Here is a 23,740-nt window from a genome sequence, read left to right as displayed (position 1 = left end):
AAAACATTTCATCAACATTTCATTTATATTCCAAACACCAGCTTTGTCATAACCAAATTATTTTACTAATTTCTTTGTAATTTTTAAAAATTATATACAAAAGCTGTGTATTTCAACAGAACAATAATAACAAAAGGGTTTAAAAAAAACATCATGCAATAAAAAAAACAATAATAATAATAATACAAAAAAGGGGAAAGAAAAGTAAAAAAAAAAAAAGGGTCAATACTCACTTCTGATGTATTTTTCCCCATTGGTATCATTTGGGCGACACCGCCCACTACAGTACAAGTGTAACTGGGGAAAGAGAACAGAAAACAAAAGATGAAGAAATGGTTGAATTGTGGAGATGAGAATGAAGGAACAAATAATGGAAAGACATCAATATTTTTGGAAGAATGCAGAATCGAGATTAGGGACACACTGAGCAAACATGACCCCGTCTCCATAACATGTGACCATTGCTCCTGTTCTTTTTTACTACGTCGACTGCCCAGAGGGCAAATGGCAAACATGAACCATGATGGGTGAAAGAGAGGGGAGATGACAGTGAAGGAATAATAATTAATTCGTTTATTGCCCACAAGGGCTAACAAAAATCAATTAAAACATAAAGGGACAAAAACACAGGACGAAAGTTACAAAGGGGTTTTGTCCGTTTGGAAAGGGACCGTGTACAAAAGCAGGATAACAACGAAAAATAAGTAACAATTAAAACTCCCAACAGGGGGAGGCGCTTCGAAAGGTTACTCATGGAAAAACCCATAAAAGCCACGGGAGCCTGGTCAAAAGGGGGGTAGAGAGCCCCTTTCTCCTTTTATATTTCCTTTTAATTTTTCACAGCGCAGGAGTGGCTGTGTGGTAAGTAGCTTGTTTATCAACCACATGGTTCCGGGTTCAGTCCCACTGCGTGGAACCTTGGGCAAGTGTCTTCTACTATAGCCTCGGGCCGACCAAAGCCTTGTGAGTGGATTTGGTAGACGGAAACTGAAAGAAGCCCATCATATATATGTATATATATGCATGTGTGTGTTTGTCCCCCTAGCATTGCTTGACAACTGGTGTGTTTATGTCCCCGTTAATTAGTGGTTCGGCAAAAGAGACCAATAGAATAAGTACTGGGCTTACAAAAGAATAAGTCCCGGGGTCGAGTTGCTCGATTAAAGGCGGTGCTCCAGCATGGCACAGTCAAATGACTGAAACAAGTAAAAGATTAAAGTGGTGGTGTATCCTCAGAATTTGGCATCAATGTTTTCTGAAGAAAATATATAAAGAGGAAAACAGGAAGGGGATCAGGGATCCAGCAAACTAACCCTTAAATTCCTTTGTAACTTCTTCAGACTTGATCTCACAATAACACAACAAACACAAACAAAGTGTTAACGTGTTACACATATACATACGTGTATCATCGTTGTTTTGCATCCACTTTCCATACCGATAGGGATTGGAAGGTTCAACAGGATCCACCAGAGGACCATTAAGGATCCAACAAGGGACCACAAAATAACATAACTATATACTTTCTATCTTTTACTTGTTTCATTCACTAGACGCTGCCATGCTGGGGCACCGCCTTCAAAATATCACTATCTCATGAGATGTGTGTGTGTGTAATGTACACAACCATATTAAGCTCTCAATATATATATATATATATACATATATATATATATATATACACACATACAAACACATTTTAATATACACAAACATGTCATTATCTTCTTATATTGTGGTACCTGAATATTAGCAACGGTGCAGTAAATCTCGAGTTAGGCAAAAAGCCAAGAAAGATATGAAAACACCAGCAGCATCATTATCATTATCATCAACAACACCTGTTGCATTTGAGCTTGTTATCAGGAACGACCTTATCTCGGCTCTTTCAAGGATTCAGTGAATGCACACCTATGTACACACACACACACACATATAGTGTGATTAGGGTTATATAACAGGTGTGCGCATGTGTGTGTGTGTGTATATATATGTACACACACACACATAACCAAAAAATGTGATTACATGTAATACAACAGGTGAGTGCATGTGTGTGTGTGTGTGTATATATATATATTATATACACACACACACACACACATAACCCAAAAATGTGATTACATGTTATACAACAGGTGTGTGTGTGTGTGTGTGTGTGTGTATATATACATATATAATCCACACACAAAGGTTTACACAAACAAGTGTCAGGAAACCTATCCAACTCACACTAAAATGGAAAAATGGATGAAAAATGGTTGTGTGTGTGTTGAAGGTGGGTTGAAAAGTTCATGAGCTGATTATGAAGGAGTGATGCTAGAGCTGTGAAATCTTGGATGCATTAATTTCAAACTCTTCTCATTAAGAACTGCCTTGTTTCTTTCCAGGTAGACTGACATCTGACTCTTCAAAGAAGACTAGAAAAACTGCTCTTGAAAATGGACAAAATCTGGCATCGTGGTGTTATTGAGTACTTCTAGAAAAAGGGTTTACTCCCCACCCCCGGACATTTATACCTATTTCTTTACTACCCACAAGGGGCTAAACACAGAGAGGACAAACGAGGACAGACAAACGGATTAAGTTGATTATATCGACCCCAGTGCGTAACTGGTACTTAATTTATCGACCCCGAAAGGATGAAAGGCAAAGTCGACCTCGGCGGAATTTGAACTCAGAACGTAGCGGCAGGTGAAATACCTATTTCTTTATTACCCGCAAGGGGCTAAACACAGAGGGGACAAACAAGGACAGACATAGGTATTAAGTCGATTACATCGACCCCAGTGCGTAACTGGTACTTAATTTATCGACCCTGAAAGGATGAAAGGCAAAGTCGACCTCGGCGGAATTTGAACACGGAACGTAGCGGCAGGCGAAATACCGCTAAGCATCTCGCCCGGCGTGCTAATGATTCTGCCAGCTCGCCACCTTCTGGACATTTATACCAACGTGGTTGCTGTATTAGGGGATGATGGCTCCAGCTTTATCAACAGTGCAAAAGTTTGACCGACAGGATGAAAGAGCATCTTCAGCAATGGGGTCCAAGCACTGACGGAAGAAATGCTGGACCACAAAGTGTGGAGGGGGGGGGCTATGTTGAGAAATAAACCTCATTTGGTCAGGTTCCATGAGAATCTCTTGGTCAGCCTATGAACATTTTAGCTCAACCAGGTACTTGATTATTCATTAAATGTTAGTCAAAAACGCTTGCTTGCTCATGTGCATGTACAAACATACTATACACATACACACATTCAACAAGCATAAGGGGATAAGGAGAGCACACACACAAGATCATAACTAACCCCTTCCCCCCCACACACACATTCAGTTCAACAACTGCAAAGATATAAGGAGCACACACACACACACACACACCTCCCTGCCACCTGCCACACATACACACAAGATCAGCGCTATTTGTAACACCTACCCCTGCCCCAGATACTACCCACACACAGATACATACACACTAGAGATACACACACACATGCAACAGATATACATTGCAGATATGCACACACAAACACACACATACATACACACACTAGATATGCACACACACTACAAATACATACACAAACTATATATACACACACACTACAAATACATACACAAACTATATATACACACACACTACAAATACATACACAAACTATATATAGATATACATATACACATACAAAACACACAGAGATACTATACATACAGAGGAATACAGAGATAATACACACACACACACAGATAAACACACATACACACTACACAGATATATACATGTATGTACACACACTCTACCCTACCACAGACCGCATTCGTTTTTCCAAAGCTGTCATGTTTTATGATGACTCAAAAGAAGAAAGCACTTGGTTGTAAGAGGAATGTCACTGCACAGCAACGCAGACAGGCAGGTCGGCAGGCAAGCAGTCACCATGGTGATGACATGACACAAGGGTTGATGTGAGACAAGGTCATGCCAAAATGACACCCTCGGTATCATTACAAAGACTCCTTCTGGGCAAAGCAACAAAGCCACAACTTCTGATGTCTCTCTAAAAAAAATTCATATTTTACATCAAAAGGCTTAATGAATCAGCTCCAGTGTTTCTCTTTTCGTTTTTAAAGCCCTATACTATCTTAATCTGTCGGTCTCTTTTGCCAAAGCAGTAAGTTACAAGGACGTAAACAAACCAACACCAGTGACCAAGTGGTGGTGGGGACAAACACAGGCACACACACACACAAGCTTCTTTCGTTTTCTGTCTACCAAATCCACTCACAAAGCTTTGGTTGGCCCATGGCTACAGCAGAAGACACTTGTCCAAGGTACCACGCAGGGGGACTGAACCCAGAAGCGTGTGGTTGGGAAGCAAACTTCTTGCCACACAACCATGCCTGCACCTGTTGTTACCATTTATCTTACTACCAACATCACAACCACCAGCACAGAAATCATCATCACAAAATTAACTACAGCAGGGAGGGGATTGAGCCACCTCCCCTGTCTCTTTCTTCCCAGTATCTTTAGGGATTGGATGGCTGACCAAAGAACCTTCAGAGCAGCACAAACAATAACTCTGAGCACCTTTTCAAACTCCACCCGTCTAACACCCATGGACATATTTACAAAGTCAGAAAACAGCACAGCTCCCATGACTTTAGGAAACATTTTTTCACGCTGAGAGTTGCTGAAGCATGGAACAAACTGCCAGCATCGGTTGTTAGTTGTCGGAGCACTGCATCCTTCAAAACTTCCATGCTTCCTGAGATTTGCCAACACTACACCTGATTTCCTCCCCTCCATACACACACAAGCATGTATCTGACTCATACATTGTTCGCTTTCCAGACATTTGTACATTACTGCATACACTTTATACGCACTTTCTGACAAGTTGTGGTGCACCTGAGCACTGTATACAATAATTTCATTATTATTATTATCAATAGGTGCCTGGGAGTCATCCAAACAATCTTATTTTTTTACGCAGATAGGAGAAAAATAAATGGATTGAAGTGTGTGAATTTTCCAAAACTTTTCTCAACAAATTACAATATAACCCTAAGCAACATCTAAAAGGTATCACTGACAAACTTCATTAAAAAACATGCATTTTTCAGAAAGTTAAAAATAAAGTCAGGGTGAGGGCACACATCTGTAGTTATGTTACAGGTGGTCTGTACAGGTAGATATAACGAAGGGATTCCAGAGTTTCTCATCAAAGACCACAGACTGGAAGAGGTGTGTTACAGAGTCAAATTGAATGCCATGTTGTATTTGTTCCAGCTTTCTCTGCTCTGATTTCAAAAATTGACCCCCAAGGTCAATTTTGCCTGACATTCTTTCCAGCTCAAAAAACACCAAAACAAGGCGATCCATTGCCAGAATGGTAAAGATGTTTTTCATTCATTCATTGGTTAGCCAATTGTTGTCAACGATGACCAAGGACATCACATGAGAGAAGAGGACGGGTCGCAGTGAGTCCGACTGTGGACAATCGGTCCAGTGCATGCTCAGAATGATCTGCTGCAGATCGGTTACTGATGGTCTGTTGGGAACGAAGGCAAGGTATTAATTCCAGTTCTTTTATATTCATCATCATCCTCATCATCATCATGCTAGCATGGGTTGGACAGTTCAACTGGGGTCTGGGAAGCCAGAAGGCTGCACCAGGCCCAGTCTGATCTGGCAGTGTTTCTACGGCTGGATGCCCTTCCTAACGCCAACCACTCCGTGAGTGTAGTGGGTGCTTTTTAAGTGCCACCGGCAGAGTCCAGAGTTCAAATTCTGCTGAGGTCAACCTCACCTTTCATCCCCTTGGTATCAATGAAACAGTAACTAATCCAAGATGGTGGGTTAGCACAACACTAAACATATTGGACTGGATACCTTGTAGTATTAATGCTTTGGCCTATTCGGTGGTAGATTTCATCCGTTACCCAAGTTTAGCCCACCGCAAGGCACCCTGGGGGCATTTAGCAAGGTCCATTCTGCTGGAAATAATCAAGCTAGGTTTTCTGTTTGAGGATCCCACCTCCTACCGGCCTCAGTGGACCCTTTAAGGAGTCAAAGGTACTGCCTTCTCTCCAGACTGAAAAATTTAAAATAAATAAAATCACCCCAAACCCTACTCCATTATTAACAGTCCTGACCCTTAATTAGTAGCTGTATGTAGTGATACACTGAGTTTCTCTCTATATTGTCTACCACCACCATCACCAACATTACCATCATCCTAACTGCTGCCACAACCACCACCACCAACAACAACAACAACTGGTGCAGGATAATCATCCATGAAAAAGGTAACAAAGTGGCAACCAAGGGGACTTCTTTACGGTTGTTTGATTTCCTAGAAATAATAACTAATTTAATAAAAAAACCTTGTGAACGGATTTGGAAGACAGAAACTGAAAGAAGCCCACCATCATATATATATATATATATGGAGAACCGTTAGCGTGCCGGGCGAAATGCGTAGCTGTATTTCGTCTGCAGTTAGGTTCTGAGTTCAAATTCCGACAAGGTCGACTTTGCCTTTCATCCTTTCGGGGTCGGTAAATTAAGTACCAGTTACGCACTGGGGTCGATGTAATCGACTTAATCTGTTTGTCTGTCCTTGTTTGTCCCCACTGTGTTTAGTTCCTTGTGGGTAGTAAAGAGATATACACACACACACACACACAAACACACATACATAGCTGTATCTATCAATCTGTCTGTCTGTGTGTCTGTGTGTGCGCATGCATATAAATGTATAGTTGTATGTGCGAGTGCATGTTTGTGCCCCTTTTGTCTTGACATTGTGTGATTATTGTAAATAAATGTCATCATGCGGAAACTTGTCTAGCCAGAATGATGACAAACTTTACCAGGCATGACAAACAGACATACACCCTCCCACCCCATTCCCCTCACCGGGGGGGGGCAACAGATCCTCCACACACGAACAACAACCACCACCATGCACGCACACACACACACTCACAGAATACTTACCTCCCCATCCACTGTTACACTCCTTACACATGCTGCTGGTAACAGACTAGCATCATCCTACCGATCGACCCACTGAAACTCTCAAAATCTCATGGAGGGGGGTGGGCACTAGCCCTTCAAATTCTTCACATATCCAACACAGTATCACAAGGGATGGGTTTCCTCTCTGAGGAGGTGGTCGTTGCAGATCCAAAAACATATTTGAAAACAACGAACACCCTCCCGCCCACCCCCTACCCTAACCCCTTACGCAGCCCTTCAACTCCATCCCATACACTGGGTCTACATCCTCACTGCTTTACATATGTGGCTGGGATGGGTCACCTTTACTCCAACAGTGTCTAGACACAGGCATGAGACTGTGTGGTTAGGTGAGAAGTGTGCTTTGCAACCATGTGGTTTCAGGTTCAGTCCCACTGTGTGGTACCTTCAACAAGTTTCTTTGAGTTTAACCCAAGGTGAACCAATTCATTGTGAATGAATTAAGTAAATTGTAACTGTGAGAAAATTGTGAGTATATCTATCTACTTTTACATACACACATACTGTATTTATTTGTGTAGAAGTCGCACCCCTAATTTAGTGTTTAAATCTTGGTAAATTTTTTTTCATTCACAATTTTAGTTTTGCTTTGTGTGTATGTTGCAGCAGGTTTTTTCCCTTCCAGTTAAAATCTAGTATAAAGTAACACATACACACACATATATATATCAAGACTCTGTCCTATCACCAGTTGTAGAGAGGTTGTGTTCCTCCGGCCATCAAATCTGACAAGTACTTATGCCACTAAGTACTTTATCTCTGCAAAACCAATTGGCACTATCTGACAACAACCATTAAAGCATATGTATGTGCACGTGTGCATGTATATATCAAGATTAATCAGCCGAAATTGCGAAGATGATCCGGTTCTTGACTGAAGATTGAGGGCTTTGAATGTCCCGTCCGTGTTTTTTGTATCGTCTTCTAAGTGTTTTGCGTTCTTGTCCCAGTTTGTATTTTTCTACATATAATAATAATATATATATATATATAGTTAATCCAAACATGAAAACACAACAACGCGAGGACGTGGAACAAATATAGTATTATTGGATGCTCAGGAAGGAAGGAAAGAAGGAGGGTTTAACATTTCAAGCGGAGCTCTTCGTCGGAAACATAGAAGGAAAGATCCAGAGAAGGGAAGACAGAGGAAAAAAAAATCGCCAACGGTACACACGCGATCACATTTTGAATGTATATACTGTAAAAAACGCATAAGATAATTTATTTTCAAATGCAGAAGGAGGTTCAATTTCTGAAGGGCCGCTTAAATGGGGCCCCACTATTTTTACTGCATTTACCTTGCTCCTATGCTTATTGCAAGCATATATTGTCAGTAATTACTGTCAGGGTAGACAGTTGGTGACATTTATTTAATTAAACACAGAAAAACTAAGCAAAACACAGGCACGTGACTGAGTTGAAGGCAGATTTACTTCTGCCTTTATAACACATAAAGAAAACATTGTTGTAGGAATGTACACAGCACATGTACTACAGCAGTTCTATGCATAGCTTAAATACTGAGATTGAAAAGCAGGGGAGAATTATGCCTGCCTGATCTAAAAAAAAAAAAAGAACATTTTACATTTTATGCATAATAATCAGACTGACCTTCATAATTTTATTGAATTAGGTGAATATTTTTCCACAATAGGAAACTGTTGCTCTCAATCTATTTTATTGAAGGTAGGCAGTGCCTACCTTGTCTACCTAGGTGGCACGTCCCTGGCTTATTGATTAAACTATGATTCAGCACCAGTGCTTAGCACATTTGCAGCAATAAGTTTGGCCATTCTAAAAACCTTCTTCACCTACATTCAAATTGAGATAAAGAGTTATAACAGGTACTATTCAAGTTGTGTGAATATTAATATTTTGTAGTTTATGAAACTTATATTTTGTGAGTTTTTAAACATTTTCATTGTTGTTTAACAAGTTATCCTACTGACTGAATAGACAATATCTGACACACTGACCTGCAAAATAGTGATCTCCATAAAATGTTTTTCCATTTATCTTTTTAAAATCAGTACATTAGGATAAGATAGAGATATGGCTGCTATTTCTAGCATATGGAGTGACCCTATAAAAGCATCCTCTTTGGACAAGAGGTAAAGCTACTGTATGTCAAATGTGTGTGTGTGCGCGCATATTTTTATATATATATGCGTAGCACTTTGGGTAGGTGTCTTCCACTATAGCCCCGAGCCGACCGGAGCTTTGTGATTGAATTCGGTAGGTGGAAGTTACTGCCGTGTGTGTATGTGTGCGTATAGCTGCTCAGTGCCTCTCCGAAAGAGAGAGAGGGATATATATATATATATGTGTGTGTGTGTATACATAAATAATACATTTATACACAAACGCACACATATATGTGCATAAACACGCACACACACATAATTATAAATAAATACACACACAATTCTCATCTACCACCTTCGATTCACAATAACGAAGATACTTGCTCAAGGCGTTGAGCTGTTCGCGTGTGATGGTGGGGGAGCGGGTTACAGAAGCGGGCAAGTGTGGTTGCAAAGCGCGATATATCGTTTTTAACGGTGGGACTCGAAGTGGATAAAGCTATAAAAAATAGCCTGTGAATATTTAGTTAAAAAATTTAGAAAAGGCCGAAGACTGCACTACTACTACTACTACTCTTTACTCTTTTACTTGTTTCAGTCATTTGACTGCGGCCATGCTGGAGCACCGCCTTTAGTCGAGCAAATCGACCCCCGGGACTTATTCTTTGTAAGCCCAGTACTTATTCTATCGGTATCTTTTTGCCGAACCGCTAAGTTACGGGGACGTAAACACACCAGCATCGGTTGTCAAGCAATGCTAGGGGGACAAACACAGACACACAAACATATACACACACACTTATATATATATATACATATATACGACAGGCTTCTTTCAGTTTCCGTCTACCAAATCCACTCACAAGGCATTGGTCGGCCCGGGGCTATAGCAGAAGACACTTGCCCAAGATGCCATGCAGTGGGACTGAACCCGGAACCATGTGGTTTGTTAGCAAGCTACTTACCACACAGCCACTCCTGCGCCTACTACTACTACTACTACTACTATTATTATCATTATTATTATTATTTTATTATTATTTGTTTTTTATTAAGGCGGCGAGCTGGCAGAATGGTTAGCAGGTTGGGTAAAATGCTTAATGGCATTTCGTCCGTCCTTGCGGTCGGAGTTCGAATTCTGCCGGGGTCAACTTTGCTTTTCATCCTTTCGGAGTCGATAAATTATTAAGTACCAGTGAAACACTGGAGTCGATGTAATCGACTAGTCCCCTCACCCAAAATTGCAGGCCTTGTGCCGAGAGTAGAAAGAATTACCATTATTATTATATCATGGCTGTGTGGTAAGTAGCTTGCTAACCAACCACATGGTTCCGGGTTCAGTCCCACTGCGTGGCATCTTGGGCAAGTGTCTTCTGCTATAGCCCCGGGCCGACCAATGCCTTGTGAGTGGATTTGGTAGACGGAAACTGAAAGAAGCCTGTCGTATATATATATATATATATATATATATATTATATATATGGTGTGTGTGTGTATGTGTGTGTTTGTGTGTCTGTGTTTGTCCCCCTAGCATTGCTTGACAACCGATGCTGGTGTGTTTACGTCCCCGTAACTTAGCGGTTCGGCAAAAAGATACCGATAGAATAAGTACTGGGCTTACAAAAAGAATAAGTCCCAGGGTCGAGTTGCTCGACTAAAAGGCGCTGCTCCAGCATGGCCGCAGTCAAATGACTGAAACAAGTAAAAGAGTAATACACAAAGCACGCCATTCAACCGGTTCACGCTTCGTCACGAAGCACGTGCTTGTTATCTCGTTCAACACGCACACACAAGCTGACATAATAATCCAACATGTAGCGCTTACACACACAGACACACAGACACATCTGTTAATATGAACACACACACATAAATACTCACTCTCACGCGCGCGATTACAATGCTTACCACACCCTCCAATACCAGAGATTCTCTATGTGGTCGCTCAGGCCGCTAGAAATAGCAGCCAAGTCTCTAGCTCTACCAATTGCACTGTATCGTTTTAAATAAGGATTTTTAAAAAAAGCATGTTCAATGATTCAGTTCTTAACATATCCAAGGAAAGGCAAGATCCCAAGGTGGTCACTGTTGGAATCAACTGTTGGTCAGAATTCACCTCGAGTGGTTTTTTACTGAATCGAGGTAAAACACCCACCCTTTTCTATTTGGGGGTAAAACATAACAGTAAAATGCTTAAAATGAACGACGGAGCACAAAACAGACATGTACAACATATATATATATATACACGAATTCTCACATACATATTTTTACGGTCACTGTCACTAATCTGTCTGTGTGTGTGTGTGTGTACGGACACATGTATAATATACATACAACTATTGCATGTATGCTATATAAACAGGCACAGATATACACACATGTACGTATCTTGTGTGGCTAATAAAGAAACATATATATATACATATACACACATACAAATATATGTGTATAACATACATGTATACATGTTATACATCCACACGTATTATAATGCATGCAAAAAAATTCTCTCTTCGCAATTTTCCCATTGTATTCACACAATCCACAAGCGCACACGTGTTTATGTGTGTATATATATATATGTGTGTGTGTGTGTGTGTGTATGTATGTGTGTGTATATATATATATGTGGTGTGTGTGTGTGTGTGTGTATGTATGTGTATATATATATATATATAAGTGTGTGTGTGTGTGTGTGTATGTATGTGTGTATATAATATATATATATATATATATATATATAGATATATATATATATACACACACACATCACGATACATAGAAACCCGGTTGACAGCATGTGACAGATTTTTCGTTTTCGCTCTAGACGAAAAAAAAAAGCGCAGTTCTTACCGAAATACATCAATCTTCCTTTCTTCAATGAATGAACAAACCGGGTGGTGTGTGTAAGTGTGTGTGTGACCGCAGATGAATAAAGAGAAGAGGGGAGGGGTAGCAGGAAGGAAGGCGAGAAGGATGATGAGAGAATGAGTGAAGTTTTGACGGGATATCAGCGCTGATGGTTGGTTGCAGGGGACTAAGGGCTCGTATGAATGGTTACTTTATAGGGTATAGTGGAGCGGTGGAGGGTTCCGTTCCTCGACAGACTGAAGTGTTGACAGATGAGGGGTTAGGGTGTGACAGGAGAAGAAAAGAGGACACAGTAGAGTGGAAGGGTAATCACAGGGAAAGGGGCAGGGGAAAAGAGAAGGGCGAGTGAATGAATGGATGGATGGATGGATGGATGGATAATAGATATTATATACACAGGCGCGCGAGCAGGGGTGGCAATAGGGTGTAGAAGTGTAGTCAGAAGGAGAAAATGGGACAGTTTAAATGTGTCTGTTTCTTTCACTTGTGTGTGAAACTACACAAACGAAAGAGCAGTCAATACGTTCGTATACATACACACAAATATGTTTGAATAATTCTGTTCAGTACGGCCTCAGATTCAAAACCTAACGTGTTTGAGACATTTATACATACACACACACACTTCATATGAAACATGTATTCGTGTGTGTGTATACACGCATACGTGTATGTATACTGTTAAATTTATTTTTAAGGTTTGGTCTCAAGGAACGAGGTTCGTCCCAAGTCTTCCAAAGTCACTATGACCTCAGCAAGGTCCACCCCATTAACATTTGTCAGAAACAGCTGGAGTGGCTGTGTGGTAAGTAGCTTGTTTACCAACCACATGGTTCCGGGTTCAGTCCCACTGCGTGGCACCTTGGGCAAGTGTCTTCTGCTATAGCCCCGGGCCGATCAAAGCCTTGTGAGTGGATTTGGTAGACGGAAACTGAAAGAAGCCCGTCGTATATATATATATATATATATATACATATATACGACGGGCTTCTTTCAGTTTCCGTCTATATATATATATATATATATATATATATATATATATATATACATACATATATATATATATATATATATACATACATATATACGACGGGCTTCTTTCAGTTTCCGTCTACCAAATCCACTCACAAGCTTATATTATATATATATATATATATATATATATATATATATATATATGCGTGTGTGTGTTTGTGTTTGTCCCCCTAGCATTGTTTGACAACCGATGCTGGTGTGTTTATGTCCCCGTTACTTAGCGCATCGGCAAAAGAGACCGATAGAATAAGTACTGGGCTTACAAAAGAATGAGTCCCGGGGTCGAGTTGCTCGATTAAAGGCGGTGCTCCAGCATGGCCACAGTCAAATGACTGAAACAAGTAAAAGAGTAAAGAGTATGTGGGCAAAGGTGAGTGGGTGTTGGGGGGGGGGATTCCTGGGTGCCGATGTTCCCTTTACAAGAGAATCACACACAGTGGTTTCTATGTATGGGTGGGGAGAGGCGTCAGAGGTGACGAAAGGAGCAGAGATTAGGTTAGTCGATGAGCCTGGATCAGAGCTGGAACAAAAGCGACCATCTCCGAAGACTGGACTGCTAACGAGTTCACTTCCTAACCACATGCTTCTGGGTTCCATCCCACTGTATGGCACCTCAACCCAACCAAAGTTTTGTGAGTGGATTTGGTAGATCATCATCATCATCATCGTCGTTTAAACGTCCGTTCTCCATGCTAGCATGGTTGGACGGTTCACCGGGGTTCTGGAAGCCAGAAGGCTGCACCAGGCTCCAGTCTAATTTGGCAATGTTTCTACAGCTGGATGCCCTTCCTAACGCCAACCACTCGTGAGTGTAGTGGGTGCTTTTACGTGCCACCTGCACAGGTGCCAGGCGGGGCTGGCAACGGCCACGGTCAATTGGTGTATTTTATGTGCCACCGCACGGAAGCCAGTCGAAGCGGTGCTGGCATCGGCCACGAGTCGGATAGTGCTTTTTACGTACCACCAGACCAGGGATCCTGCTGGTTCAATTCGATTTCGATTTCGCTTGCCCCAACATGTCTTCACAAGCAAAGGGGGTTGGCATGGGTGCCTGTCGTACGGTCGCATTGGAGTATTTTACGTGCCACGGCCCCGAGTCGGATAGTGCTTTTTACGTAACACCAGGCCAGGGATCCTGGCTGGTTCAATTCGGTTTCGATTTCGATTCGATTTCGCTTGCCCCAACATGTCTTCGCAAGCATGGGGGCTTGGGATGGGTGTCTGTCGTCGGATGATGAGAACTGAAACAATCTCGTTGTGCACATATGTATGCCAGCACGGAAAACAGACGTTAAATGATGATGATGATGTGTGTATATATGCAGGAGTGGCTGTGTGGTAAGTAGCTTGCTTACCAACCACATGGTTCCGGGTTCAATCCCACTGCGTGGCACCTTGGGCAAGTGTCTTCTACTATAGCCTCGAGCCGACCAAAGCCTTGTGAGTGGATTTGGTAGACGGAAACTGAAAGAAGCCCGTCGTATATATGTGTGTGTGTGTGTGTGTGTGTGTTGTGTCTGTGTTTCTCCCGCAACATCGCTTGACATCCGATGCTGGTGTGTTTACGTCGCCGTCACTTAGCGGTTCGGCAAAAGCGACTGATAGAATAAGTACTAGGCTTACAAAGAATAAGTCCTGGGGTCGATTTGCTCGACTAAAAAGGTGGTGCTCCAGCATGGCCACAGTCAAATGACTGAAACAAGTAAAAGAGTAAACATGTATCCATGTCTTTGTGTGTCCTCAACCATCAACTGACAACCAGTGTTGGTGTGTTTACATCCCCGTAACTTAGCAGCTCAGTGAAACAGATTGATACAATAAATACCAGGCATTAACAAAAAAAAGACTGGGGTCAATTTAGTTGACTAAAAATTCTTCAAAGCAGTGCCCCAGCATGGGCACAGTCGAATGACTGAAACAAGCAAAAGATAAAAGAAAAGATGGGGAGAGAAGTGAGAAGATTGGGGGGTGAGTGTCCAACAGTTGGCTGACCAGTTTTGCTTTGGCCTTTCCTTCAGTTCACATATGATGTTGGACATCATGTGAGATGCTGGAATCTGGGATGGGGAAGAATTGCATTGTAGGAAATCGCTTCAGTTTTGTAATGGGTTATGATTAGAGTACTTTTAGCAAGGGTGTGAGATCCCCAGAGGGAATTCTAACAACGATGAGGTCTAACTTTTTTAAGATGTGTATGTGTGGATAGAGAGAGAGAGAGAGAGAGAAAGAAAAATCTCTATATATATAAACGGCAAAATATCTGTGTGTGTGTGTGTGTCCTTTATACAAATCCACAATTTTTCAGTTAGAGGGCTCGCACTTTCTATGGTCATTCAAAACTGTCCAAGGGTGGTCGTGCACATCTTTACATTTCCCCAGTCACCCCGCAACGCCATTAAAAAATCAATACAAGTGACTTTTTCGTGAATTTTCTATCCAAAACCCAATCAAAATGCCCTAAACTTGATACGCCAATTGAATGCCAGCATTCATACACACACGCATATATATACATACACATACATAGATACACACACACTTATACAAATGTCACTAAATATGACTAGGGTGTTAGAAAACTACATTGCTAGAAATAAGAGCTAAAACATTCTAATGCTGTAGTTAATGAACAGGGACCATAATCGTCTGAAAAGTGCCGACTGAGAATGCTAACCATATGGTCCCTGTTAGTGTATATGTTTTCATTCATGTGCATTAGCTAGAGCATTAGAGCATTTTAGCTCTTATTTCTAGCAATGTAGGTGTTTCTTAACACCCTACTTGCATTTAGTGACATTTGTAGTTTTCCATTTTGATGAAACATTGTAAACAAAAGTTCATATTGATTTTATACACACACCTTACATATATATATGAGAGAGACAGACAGACATGATGATTCCTTCAGTTTCCATCTAAACAATTTCGCTCCCAAGGTAATGGTCATCCCACAGCTACAGGACAGAGGACAGCAGCTGATAATGTCCACACAGCCATGCCTGCACATACACTGAAGAATATTTCCAAGATCTCTGCTCACAGAGTCAGTACGGGTTTGGTGTCTGAGCTCTGGGCTGCATATGGACTACATCCATCTGCACGGGTGAGTAGCACAGAGGAGAGGGTGGTGATGTATAGGGGGGAAGAGAAGGGGAATGAAAATGGAACCTTGAAGCAGACTATGCAGACACACACACACACATGCATATATACAAACATATATACATGAGTGTAAATGATGCAAAGAAAGAAAGTATGGGAGATGAATACAGGTTCATTTAAGTATATGACTTCCAAAGGATTACAGCCATTTATGTTATACCTCTTTGTAATTAATTACTATGAGGATTGATAGCCAAGTCTGTAGGAGGAGCTTACTGTGATAACTGCAGGACTCTCTGAATCTATATCTTATACATGCGTGTTTATGTGCTAACAGATATAAAATAATGATTAAACAAAACAGGAGTGTGTGTATGTATGCACACACACGAACATATATACACACACAGATTTATACATACATGTGTATGTGTGTACAAATACGTGTATATATGTTTATTGATGTAATGATTAAACAAAATGAGTGTGTGTGTGTACCAATATAGATAACGTAACCTTATTATATAAGCATGTGTGTGCGTGTATGTACATATATAAATACACACACACACGTGCTCACTGATATAAAATAATGACAGCAAAATTGAAGAGTGTGTGTGTATATATACACTCATATACATGTGTGTGTAAACATATATATTTATAATGTATGCGTGTGTATGTATCTATATAATGTATGCAAATATTAATAATTGTTAAATTTCTAAATAATATTAATTAATTTATGTATTGGATTAAGTCTTTCTTTGTTTTTTTTGCATAATAGTGGTTTTGTCTCTAATTTAATATAATATATATTAAAGAGAGAGAGAGAGAGAGAAGAAAAGATATGTGTATAAAATAAGTGTATGTATGTGTAATATATAATGTATCTACTTAACAATCTCTATCAGCCGAAATTGTGAGGATGATCCGGTTCTTGACTGGAGATTAGAGGCTTCGAATGACCCGTCTGTTTTTTCTTGTGTTGTCTCTTTGAGTGTTTTGCGTTCTTGTCCCATTTTGTATTTTTATATATATTTTTTATACACACATATATATATATATATATATATATATATAAGTAGTTGAATGAATTATCTTAGTATGGATAATTCGGTTAACCGATACCTGGTAGCAAATTCACGTCAGAAAAACACGCTTGAAGCTACATGCCAAGGGCAGAGATCACGTGCTTTCGTGTGGAAATTTGTGTTTTTTTTAATACAAATAAATGAAAGAATGGAGTTGAACGACGATTTAACAAAATTCCTTTATTCTCGACATATGTTTCGAAGGCTGCATATTCGTCGTTCAACTCCATTCTTTCATTTATTTATTTATTTTATATATATATATATGTACAATGTATATATAATTTGCGGTGGTGTATATATAGATATGTGTGTATATATGTATGTATATATGTACATATATATGTACACACACACATTATGTGGGTGATATTTTCTACTGAGACATTAGAATCCTATCTGATTCTTCAACTACATCAATTCTGTGTATGTACATGTATTTACCAGAATGCTGACATTTATTAATGGCTATCTCCATTGCACTGGTGTGCCATTTTCTATCGTTAATAAAACTGTTGGCAAAAACGCCGACACAGGTCTGCCGGGGTTCTTATGTAATTACCTTGTTGGCTCTTCAACTTTCTCTTTTGCAGTGACATCAAAATCAACTTTCTTCACAGCTGGTCTGACAGCTCTGTCTTCATGTTCCTGCTGGAAGATAACAGTCAAAGATAGAATATTATTTAAACAGTCTTGAAAATAAATAATCTCTCTCTCTCTCTCACACACATACATACACAAGAATCATAATAACACCATTGTACACAAAATCCAATAAAACAATTTCTTTAGTCTGTACTCAACATTGGGCATGGCATGTATGTATACACACATAAATTTGTATCTCTATCCCACCCTCTCTCTCAACACATACACACATATAGATGGATAAATGGAGAGATAAAGAGACAGATATATGGATAAATATACAAACTTATTTTGTATACATGTGTAAAAATATTTACATATACGCTCACATATACATCATATCTTTACACATATGTACAAAATGCACAGAATGGATATATATTTATATACATACATGCAAACACATGCATGCATTACGTGTGTATGTATGTATATATTATATATATATATATATATATACACTCACACTGAATGTATACATCTGTGTGTGTGTGTATATATGTTCACAGACCACAGATACTTTTACAGATATATATATATATATAAACATGAATATAAAAATTAAAAAAAGACAAACCAACCCAATGAAAACTGAACCCTCATTTCTTAACCACTCAACTGCAAAATACTTTCTTTTAAATAAACCCAAACTCCATATCTATAAGAAATTTTGTTGAAATTCGAAAACCTAGCTTCATGGATATATATTTGTATGTACAAACTCTTCCATTTTCTTCCAGTAACCAAGCTGTCTTTCATAACACTGCACCAGAAATTTCTGTTCCCCATGATCTTCCAAAGATCTTTAGCTATCTTGTGTTTTGTCTGCCAATAACACTGACTTCAGTTGAGTGGTGGTGTTTCTAGTATTAGGGATACAAAAATGAACATCTTCAGCATCTTTTAATGTCAGCTTTGCCATGCTTGCATGGATCAGACAGAATTCATTGAAATGTATCCTGTATATATTTATTTACTGCCCACAAGGGGCTAAACATAGAGGGGACAAACAAGGACAGACAAAGGGATTAAGTCGATTACATCGACCCCAGTTGGAAACTGGCACAAGGCCAGCAATTTTAGGGAGAAGGGGGAAGTCAGTTACAGCAACCCTCAGTGTGTGACTGGTACTTTATTTATCGACCCCAAAAGGATGAAAGGCAAAGTTGACCTCGGCGGAATTTGAACTCGGAACGTAACGGCAGACGAAATACGGCTACGCATTTCGCCCGGCGTGCTAATGTTTCTGCCAGCTCGCCACCTGTATAGCCAGATACCATTCCTGTCACCAATCCTCACCAGCAGTTTCCAAGCAAGGGGATATTCCCTTCCACGGCCAGACATGCTTCCACGGTAGATTGCTTGAATGACATTGACACTCATCTACAAATATCATGCAATATCAAGACAAGTAAGCACACACACACACACATGGACACACACAGGGCTTCTTTCAGTTTCTGTCAACCAAATTCACAACAATTTGGTTGGCCTGAAATTGCAGTAGTCTAAGTAGAATGCACTTGAATGAGGTACCTCACAGTGAAATTGAACCCAGAACCATGCGGTTGAAAAGCAAACATCATAACCACACCCTCACAATATTCTGGAGGGTCTCCAAAATACAATGACTGATGCATGGCTTGTTGCTTAGTACAAAAGCAGTAGCCAGACAAGACCATCCCTGATGAGCAATAATAGAAAGGATGGAAGGAACGTGTCTGTAAATCTGCCTCCTTGGTCTTGGGCTCGTGCCATCAGTTGAGCTTTCATGGGAAGCGTATGTACCAGCATCAGAACGTTCTTGCAGGTTCTTCTTTATGGCCCAAATCTCAAGAGAAAGCCTGCTGACTTGGTCCAATATACAACTTGGCACCAGCATCATCATCGATGCTGTGGTTAAAATGCAAAGAGACAGAACAGGCACCACAAATAATAATGGTTTAAAACCAGCAATTCTAAGGAGGGGGGGATAGTCGACCAGATCGACCCCAGTATGTAACTGGTACTTATTTTAAAGGCGGCGAGCTGGCAGAAACGTTAGCACGCCGGGCGAAATGCTTTGCAGTAATTCGTCTGCCGCTACGTTCAAATTCCGCCGAGGTCGACTTTGCCTTTCATCCTTTCGGGGTCGATTAAATAAGTACCAGTTACGTACTGGGGTCGATATAATCGACTTAATCCGTTTATCTGTCCTTGTTTGTCCTTTCTGTGTTTAGCCCCTTGTGGGTAGTAAAGAAATAGGTACTTATTTTATCAACCCTGGAGGAATGAAATGCAAAGTTGGACTTTTGAACTCAGAAAGTGAAAAAGCAGAAAGAATTGCTGCTAAGCATTGTGTCTGGCATCGTCATAATCTTTTTTCCTATGGGAACAAGGCCAGAAAATTTGAGAGAATGGGGACAGTCGATTACATTGACCCCGGTGTGCAGCTGGTACTTATTTCATTGACCCTGAAAGGATAAAAGGCAAAGACGTTGTCGGAGGAATTTGAACACAGAATGTATAGATTCAGAAGAAAAGATGCTCTGCATTTCGTCTGATGCTCTACCAATTCTACCAGCTCACCACCACCTGAAACCATCAATAATAATAATTGTTTCTCACACATGGCACAAAACAACAAAAAAAGAAAAACAAAAGTCTTCTGTCAACAATTCAATGACAAAACAATAACGATACAAAATATAACAACAACAACAGTAACAACAATGAACCCAGCAACGGCCTCAATCATTAGAGGCCTTTAGGTGGTCGTTCGACGTGCTAGAAATAACAGCCAAATTTCTTCCCTCATCCGGTGGTGGTCGAGTGGTGTTAGTACAATGGTAGTGGGTGATGTTGTGTAAGCCTGGTGTTAGTGCAGTGGTGCTGCTGGGATAGTAGCGGTGCTGGTACAGTGGTGTGGTGTGGTGCTAGGCTAGGTGTTGTGACGATAGTGGTGGCATTACACAACCCACCTTTAAAAAAATGGTGGGGTTACACTGGATATGAAGATAACCAGATGACTAGATAGATAATGTGAAATAAAAACTTTATGGTCACGGCTGGAAATACCTTCGATCCTGTAGGCCTATTAATCTAGAACTCGCCTGGGGCTAAACAACCACAGCAGTAACAACAACATTATTAGCATCAAACGGATTTCAAACACAAGTCTTGTTTTGCTCTCCCAGAACACACACAGACACACACTACAGAATGCACAGACTCACTAACACACACACACTACTGCGTACAAACGACAACATATACACACACATACGCAATACAGTTTACATAACAAAATGTACATACACACTCTCTATCTCTCTCTCGCACACACACACACACACATATCCAAAGTAAATAAAGATAGGAATAATTACAACATTTATGTATGATGACGAAAAGGGGAAACAAAATAGAGTCCATATTTGTAATTAACAAGTTAATGATTCATTAAGACACACACATGTACATGTAAAGTTATGTCTGGGAGGTTAGAACATGGATGATGCGGAGGGGGGAGGAAGAAGAAGTGGTGTATACAAATGCGCGCGCGCGTGTATGTGTATGAGGATAGGAGAGAGAATTGAGAAGGTAGGTAGGAGACGATGAAACTGAGAGGGGGAGAGAGGTGTGAGTATATATATATATACATACACACACACACATATATACACACACAAATATATATATATACATACGCACATATACACACACATATATATATATATACACACACATACACACACACAAATATATATATACACACACATACACACACACAAATATATATATACACACACACACACACAAATATATATATACACACACACACACAAATATATATATACACACACACACACAAATATATATATACACACACACACAAATATATATATATACACACACACACAAATATATATATACACACACACACACAAATATATATATATACACACACACACACAAATATATATATACACACACACACAAATATATATACACACACACACAAATATATATACACACACACATATATATACACACACACACATATATATATACACACACAGAAATATATATACACACACACACATATATACACACACACACAAATATATATATATATACACACACACAACAAATATATATATACACACACACACAAATATATATACACACACCACACACATATAATACACACACACACAATATATATACACAACACACAAAATAATATATACACACACACAAATATATATACACACACACACACATATATATACACACAACACACATATATATACACACACACCACATATATATACACACACACACACATATTATACACACACACCATATATATATATATATATATATATATATATATATAGAGAGAGAGAGAGAGAGAGAGAGAGAAGAGTGAAGTTAGAATGTGTATGATGACGGAATAACGAAAACAATAAAAGAAAATATAGATATATTGATAGAGAAGTAAGATGTACGACGCCTGTATATTAATTAGATGTAAGAAATGATGCGAGGGAGAGATGATGAGAGAAAAGAGAGACAGAAAAAAGATGAAAAAAGAGAAAAGATGAAAAAAGAGAAAAGATGAAAGAAATGAACGACCATGAAAAGTACAAAAGACTGAAAACTTGATACAACAACTGAACATTATTATTATTATTATTATTATTATTATGAATGGTGGTGTGTATGGTGCTGGTGGTGGTGTAATAGGGTGGATGCTGTTGCTATGTTCAGGGTGTATTACAGTAAGGGTGGCAGTGTTGGCGGTGAGGAGCCGTAGAGAGATGTTAGCGGTGAACTGTTGCTCTCTTATTGTTTGCCCTCCATTAGCCGGCCCTCAATCGAGCAGCAGACCTAAGCTTTCGGGCAATACAGCCATGACCATCTCACCTATTTCTTAGCACTTAATCCACAAATCTTGTGGGGTTTTTTTTTAGTAGTGCAGCCTGATGAACATAACATGTCTCAAGTTTATAAAAGTAAACGAAACCTGATGGCGGTTGTTTCTAGCATGTCAGATGACCACATGAAGGCCCTCCCAGCTACACACACACACACACACACACTTGTGTGCTGTGATTTTGAAATTTCTCAAATTCCTTCCATAAGCATAGCTGTGTGGTTAAGCAGCTTGCTCCCTAACCAAGTGATCATGTTTTCAGTTCTACTGCATGGCCCCCTTGGGCAAGTATCTTCTCTAACCACAGACCGACCGATGCCTTGTATGTGGATTTGGTAGATGGAAACTGAAAGAAGCCTGTCGTGTGTTTGTCCCCCACCACCACTTGACAACTGATATTGGTTTGTTTACGCAGCGGTTCGGCAAAAAACACCGATAAAATAAGTAACGGGCTTCAAAAAAATAAATCCTGGAGTAGATTCGTTCAACTAATACCTATTTCTTTATTACCCACAAGGGGCTAAACACAGAGTGGACAAACAAGGACAGACAAAGGGATTAAGTCGATTACATCGACCCCAGTGCGTAACTTGATACTTAATTTATCGACCCCGAAAGGATGAAAGGCAAAGTGTTCAACTAATACCATTCAAGACGGAACCCCAGCATGGCCGCAGTCCAATGACTGAAACAAGTTTATAAAAAAAAAAAAAAGATAAAAGCCCCAAGGAATCGTTCCGTCTTCCTCCAGTATTTGGCTGGCATCAAATAGTTATCAACCTCAGAAGGGCGAAAGGCAAGAACTAACTTTGGCGAGGTTCGAACATAGAACATGAAAAACATAGAACATGACTTAATACGATAGTGGTGATAATCCATGTTTGTTGGCGGCGTTGCTATGATAGTAGTTTATTAGTGGTATGTATGGTAA

The 23,740-nt window shown here is 39.9% G+C and overlaps 1 protein-coding gene across 7 annotated transcripts in view; it reads right to left on the bottom strand.

Moving 5' to 3' along the window:
* The window catches only part of LOC115222874, a 200,771-nt gene that overhangs the window by 32,017 nt on the left and 145,014 nt on the right, over positions 1-23,740 (bottom strand). For 5 of the 7 annotated variants that reach the window (XM_029793246.2, XM_029793247.2, XM_029793248.2 and 2 more), the window contains 2 exons: positions 17,803-17,891; positions 234-297 (listed from right to left, as the gene is read on the bottom strand). In XM_029793246.2, the coding sequence (XP_029649106.1) occupies positions 234-297; positions 17,803-17,891 (153 nt within the window). The remainder of the gene's footprint in view (positions 1-233; positions 298-17,802; positions 17,892-23,740) is intronic. The other 2 variants (XM_036511955.1, XM_036511956.1) reach the window with 1 other exon arrangement.

The sequence above is a fragment of the Octopus sinensis genome, linkage group LG21 (assembly GCF_006345805.1).
Source record: "Octopus sinensis linkage group LG21, ASM634580v1, whole genome shotgun sequence".
Lineage (NCBI taxonomy): Eukaryota > Metazoa > Mollusca > Cephalopoda > Octopoda > Octopodidae > Octopus > Octopus sinensis.
The sequence above is the reverse complement of the archived record's forward strand: the minus strand, read 5'-3'. Positions and strand labels throughout refer to the sequence as shown.